The sequence below is a fragment of the Trypanosoma cruzi genome, genomic scaffold (genome assembly GCF_000209065.1).
Source record: "Trypanosoma cruzi strain CL Brener 1047053517127 genomic scaffold, whole genome shotgun sequence".
In the NCBI taxonomy this organism is placed as follows: Eukaryota; Euglenozoa; class Kinetoplastea; order Trypanosomatida; family Trypanosomatidae; genus Trypanosoma; species Trypanosoma cruzi.
This window is the reverse complement of record NW_001849549.1, coordinates 179563-185523: the sequence shown is the minus strand read 5'-3', so window position 1 is coordinate 185523 and position 5961 is coordinate 179563. Positions and strand designations below refer to the sequence as shown.

The following is a 5961-nucleotide window of genomic DNA, read 5'->3' as shown; positions in this document are numbered from 1 at the left end:
TGGGATTGCAAATTTCAACCGGCGTCTTTATTTTTGTTGTTGTTCTTCTTGAATTGTCATTATGATGAAATTTTTTATTATTATTAAAAAAAGGTTAATACATGTCTTTTCTTGGGGTTGTTTGATCCCACTGTTTATCGCTTGCCCTAACTCTCCATTTCCAGTGTCCTGTGGAGGGGGGGGGAGTATATTTTCGGTTATAATAAAGCAGTTATATAGATTCTGATGAAGTTTGCCACGGGGGTTTTTAGGGGCTATAAATGCGTGTACGCATGCATGTTTTTTATCCCTATCGGTAACGGCCATCATATAGATCATATATGTCATTTTTTCTTTTTTTTTTTTTTTTTTTTTGACGTGTCGGGGTGGGTGGGGGTGAGTCATTGATAGGGGGAGAGGAGGGGAAATAAATGAAGGGGGAGACTGGAGTCAAGGACGATACATCCATCATGGTTTTTTGTTTTTTTTGTTTGTTTTGTTCCTTCACATTTCCATCTGCTTTTTTTTTTTGCCTATTTTTCTCTGTCTCTCTATATAAATGTGTACATGTACATCGCACCGAGGGGAGATGAGGAGGGGGGAGGCAGGGGGGTGACAAAAAGTAAGGATGAGTTTTATGAATGAACCTTTTGGAATGAAAGTGGGCTCTGCGGATGTCGGTATCCTAGTGTGTTGCATGGTGTCTGTCTTTTGTAGGGTGAAGGTGTTTACGCAGACCCAGAGGGATGGTAACATCGTGTCCGGTTTTTTCTCGACAGATACGGAGCGTTTCGTACAAACTTCTTACGCTTCTTTACAAACACCCCCTAATGCACATCCTGCTGCTTCACCTGTTAATGTGATGGCAACATCATTGACAGTCATGGGGGGCACATCTCAGTTGCAAAATAATTTGGGCACGGATGGATACAACGGCAGGCCTTCTGTTCCTTTTGGTAACGAACAATTTGCATCCTCTTGTGGAGATGATACTGTGGGGACAGCCGTGGAAGTCACCGATGCGTCTGACACTGATGACGACCATGACGAAGATCCTATAGTGAGCTTATTTTCGCTGCCATTAACCCAACGTGTTATGGTGGGCGTGGGTTGGCTCTCAGTTATATCCAATTGTCTTACCGATTTATTGCGTCCCTCACAGGTTTTGTATGCCTTTTTCTTCTGTATTTGTGACATGGTGCTGCACGTTATGGAAGGCCGTTTGAATCGAAGAGGAAGGGGCGGTTGTTCTGTGTCATCTAATTTACGTCTTTCGGGAGTGGATACTGCCACGCAAAAGGGGGGCACAGCTGCAGTAGCCAATCTAAGAGTTGGTGAGAAGGGTTGTTTACCTGCCACACTGTCGGACCGATGCGCCGAGGTAAGACCGGGGACGTTTCCAAAAACAAACCCACCCTTCAATACCGAACAGAAGGCATATGCATACATGGAGGGTGAGTATGCCCCGAGTCATTATTCGAGAATTAAGAAGGCTGATTGGAGGGGGGAATCCGGCGGTGGACGGGGGAATCTACGAAGCATTTTCAGGTATTGGCATTGCGTTAATAGTCGACGTGCTCTCTTTATAGTTGTTCTAAATACAGCCATGTTGTTTTTCTTAGTTATTTTTCATATTCACCATTTATTTTTCTGGGTGGGGACAATAAGTGGGTACCTGGCGTGTTGTGGAACGTTGTATGTTCTGGGTTGTGATTTGGGGGTTTTGTTGCAACTGCTTGGATGGTTATGTGCCCGACGCCCTTCACGGCTGTCCTCGCCACTGTCATTATATTCACCCGTCCACGTGGTGGCTACATTGCGTGCATTTGATTTATGTAGTGCCTCTTTGCCCCCTGTCGGGGTGGTGTTAAGCCAATGGTTAAGTGCACTTTATGTTACGCAATTGGTATTCTCTTTTGGCTGCTCCGTCTTGTATTTTTTCATGCTACTCGAGGAAGGAGAGGCACTGTATAGTACACATATGGAATTTATGCGTTGGTACGTGGGAACAGTAGGAATGGGATTGTTGGATATTGCGCGAATTCTTCTTTTTAGCTCCATTTTGTGGCTTAGCGGCGACCCAAAGAAAAAAATTCCGTCATTCTTGACATGATGTTGGAGGGGGCTGTAACATTCGGTTTGACCACCAAAAGTGTTTGGACGCATCGTGCGTTATATTCAGAGTAGACATGAGGAAACATGAGAAGAAGGTGGAGAGTAAATAAAACGCGTTTTTTTTTTGTTTGTTTGTTTTGTTTTAGAGGGGGAGAGAGAGAGAGAGGGAAAAAAAAACGAAAAAAAAGAGGGGAATTACAGTGAGTTTTTCCCTTTTTTTTTTCTTTTTTTCTTTTTTTCTTTTTTTTTTTGTATTGTTTGATTTGCTTTATGTTATTTATACATGCGTGAATGGAATTCCTTGGGGGGAGGGGAGGGGGGTACAGGGCAGAAAGAAAGGGAGATTGAGGGAAAAATAAATAAATAAATTAATAATCAATGCGCATATCTTGTGGAAAGTAACCCCAACATATTTATATATATTTTTTTTTGATGTGTGACGAGAAATGAGTTGCTCAATTCCTTTTTTTTTTTTTTTTTTGATGTTTGTATCTGCTGTGGTGTATATGAATATATTGTTCTCCGGTTTGTCTGTTGCCATGGGTATCGTGCCAATGTTTTTTTTGTTGTTGTTTCTTTTTTTGCGTGCCTTTTGATGGGTGATTCATAAAAGGCCGGAGTGCGCCACATCCCCGTGTCTCCCTTTCTATTTATTTGTGTTCTTTTGTTTCTTTTTGAGCTGAAACTACGATGACGTCTGCTGCCACGCTCTGCGATGCGCTGTTGTACCAAACACACACACACACACACTTACGTATGTATGCTCCACCCTTTTTTTTTATTATTTTTTTTCTCTTCTCTTCTCTCTTTTTATTTCTGCAGGTGTCGCGGAGGCCCTCGCAAAAAGAGGTGCGGGTCGTACGCCGACGTTTGAGAGGTGTGGGGGCGAGGAGGCGGGAGGAGGCGAGAGAAGATTTTACAGAAGCCAAAAAAAAAAAAAAAAAAAAAAAAAGGAAGAGTTAGAAAAGTGAGGAAAAGAAGAATTAAAACAGAAAACAAACACAGCAGAAGGAGAAGAAAAATAAAAATAAAAATTTATATAAAAAAAAAAAAATAAAGAAAAAAGAAAAGAAGAGAAAATCGTGTGGGAACGAGGCGAGAAGGACAAGAGAGAGAGAGAGAAAGAGAAAGAAGAGAAAAAAAAAAAAGAAAAGGAGGGCGGGAAAGGAAGGGGATATTATAAAGGGAGGACAGTGCGTGCGTGCGTGCGTGTGCGTGAGTGTGTGGAAGGAGGGGCAGGGCGGGGTGGGTGGGTGGAGGCTGGTGTCCTCTTCTACCAATCAGGAAGCCTCCTGCTTGTGAGTCTCGCTCTTCAGCGCAGGAAGTGCGTGGGTCTTGGGAGCCTCTGTTGGTGAGTTCCCGTTTGCCGATCCCTCATCTTACCATTCACTCACTCACACAGAAACAAACAATAAAAAAAAAAAAAACAATAAAAACATATATAACCGGCGACAGCGGTAAGGATGCTTTTAACTAACCATTTTACCGGTTCGTCGTTGCTGGAAGATGAGGCGGTGGTGCTGAAGGACTACGTCGTTGGCCAGCGTCTTGGCGAAGGCAGCTACGGTTCCGTCTACCTCGCGACATATATCCCGTCTGGCGTGCGCTTCGCGCTGAAGATCCTGCAGAATGACTGCTTCATTGGCCGTGAGTCAAAGATTATACAGGAAGCAACTGTCATGCAATCTCTCGAGCATCCACATGTGGTGAAGATGTACAAATTCCTACAGAGCACCTCGTCCTTTTACTTTGTATTGGAGTTGGCGGAGAAGGGCGAGTTGTTTGACCTTGTCATCTCCGAAAATTACTTCTTAGAGGTGAATGCCCGACGGTATTTTCAGCAACTTATCTCTGCCATTGATTATTGCCACAGTAAAGGTGTAGCTCATGGGGACCTGAAGGCAGAGAACCTTCTGCTCGGGGAGAATAACAATTTGCTTGTGTGTGACTTTGGATTTTCCAGCAGACCGCAGCTCGTGGGGTTTGATGACGATGACAAGAGTGATAATTCGGAGATATTGCAACCCATTGGAACGCTGCACTACACCTCCCCTGAGATGGCCCTACGGCAAAAGACTCCTGCCACACGAGATCCCTTTATGCAGGATTTATGGAGTGCGGGGATCATTCTGTTTTTTATGCTCACTGGCCGTTTGCCGTTTGACGGTCGTGACGATGAGGAGACATTGCATCTTATTCAAACTGGGGAATTTAGCTTTGAGGAGGAGGAGCAAAAGCGTCTCTCGGAGAGTGCCAAGTCCATTTTGGTACGGATGCTGGCACTCGAGCCAACCGATCGTCCGACGCTGCAGCAAATCATTGAGGATGAGTGGTTTGGGGAAAATTTGGATGCTGCCCTTTTTCCTCACCGCCATTCCCTGAAGCAGTCGTCGGTCTTCCTTGACTTCTCCACTCAACATCACGTGACCCCGGAGGAGGAGGCCGTGTTGGAGGTCGCTTTTCGCAAAATAGACATTGATGGTTACGGAAGGATCACGAGGGATGAAGTTCGGGATATGCTTGCGACGTTGCGTGGAGAGAGGGTAGGGGCGGAGGATGTCTCGGAGCTTATCCAACTTTTCACCGGCAATGCGGATAGTGCATTCATCACATACAAGCAGTTTCGTGACACGTGGGTAAAAAAGGATCTTGCCCACCGCCCCTTCCGGCGTCGGAATGATTTTCAGTTGTCAAAAATTATAGGCACACAGATGGATATGGTGGAACGGGAGGTGGTACGACAGCTGCGGTTGGCATTCGACAGCGTGGATGACCTTCACACCGGGGCCATCAGTGTGGATCAGTGGAAGCGACTTTTTAAACGCTGTGAGATTAAAGTGACGGAGGAGGAGATATATAGTCTTATGCGCTTCTTTGATGAGCGGGATCCGTCTTCTGGAAGTGAGATTACATTTGATAAATTTCTCATGGGTGTTGTTAAGCGGGAAATGCTTGTACGACACCCGATGGGGCCAAAACTTGCAGCCGCCACAAATTTGGCAGCATTGCTGCAATCGCGTAAAGTTTCCGAGTGCGTGAATCATGGATTTTTTGTTGTTGGATTACAAAACGCCGTTGTAGAAAAGTTAAAAAACTGTCGAGAACGCCTTATGTTCATGTACAATGATGACATTGCGTCTGATACGGAGAATGTATACTCCTTTCGCTATCTTGGCTCCGCCGCGTTGCTCGCCGGTACCACAATGGAGAGTGCAGGGCCAATGTTGGCATCTTCCTCCGGCCCACCGTCCGCGGCGCTGGGATTATGTACGTCAGGAGACTTTGCTCTGAGCTCTTCCTTGGGCCGTGGCTTTGGTCAATCCTCGGTGTCGGAGTCGTTGCTTAACAATCATGGCATCAGTCTCAACAATGGGACGTTGAAGGGTAATGAGTTGTTAAAACATACCATGAGTTCCTCCACACAAGCGGCGGTTTCACAGACGCATCGAGCTCTTGCGTTTGGTGGCACAGGTGCTGTCAATCAGGTGAACGGTGTTTGCGATGTAGATGTTATATTGGCACCAGCGAGTTTGGGTTACACACTTGTGCGCTTTCGTCGTATTTACGGCAAAACACGTGATTTTCATGAGGCGGTGGCATTTATTTCTAGCTTACTGGAGGTGGAAAGGCAGCAGGCAATGGAAGATACACTACCGCGCGGAGAAAGCGAACTCCTATGACAGTGTTCATGCAAATATAAATATATAAATATCTATATATCAATAAAGAGAAATACACATACACACATGCATACATGCATACATATATTAGGTTGTATACACAGACAGAAAAAGGAAGATCAAAATAAAAAGAGACAAGGGAGAAAAATTAAGAGTTTGTGTGTGTGTGTGGGGGGGGGGGGGGGGG

The 5961-nt window shown here is 45.1% G+C and overlaps 2 protein-coding genes across 2 annotated transcripts, besides 13 other annotated features; both read left to right on the top strand.

The window, feature by feature from the left end:
* Positions 1-5961: part of a sequence feature (heterozygous, non-Esmeraldo-like haplotype) that runs on past the window's edge.
* Positions 68-92: a sequence feature (AT_rich).
* Positions 327-354: a microsatellite.
* Positions 608-2092, top strand: Tc00.1047053503635.20 (hypothetical protein, conserved; the record flags this gene model as incomplete). The annotated part of the gene is made up of 1 exon (XM_803578.1): positions 608-2092. The coding sequence occupies one exon, from the start codon at positions 608-610 to the stop codon at positions 2090-2092; it is 1485 nt and encodes a 494-aa protein (XP_808671.1).
* Positions 2239-2286: a repeat region.
* Positions 2300-2345: a microsatellite.
* Positions 2446-2470: a sequence feature (AT_rich).
* Positions 2504-2525: a sequence feature (AT_rich).
* Positions 2866-2912: a sequence feature (A-rich).
* Positions 3022-3174: a sequence feature (T-rich).
* Positions 3202-3231: a microsatellite.
* Positions 3288-3320: a microsatellite.
* Positions 3505-3539: a sequence feature (AT_rich).
* On the top strand, positions 3558-5774 carry Tc00.1047053503635.10 (protein kinase, putative; the record flags this gene model as incomplete). Its single annotated transcript, XM_803577.1, has 1 exon — positions 3558-5774. One exon carries the CDS (start codon positions 3558-3560, stop codon positions 5772-5774), a length of 2217 nt encoding a protein of 738 aa, XP_808670.1.
* Positions 5782-5862: a microsatellite.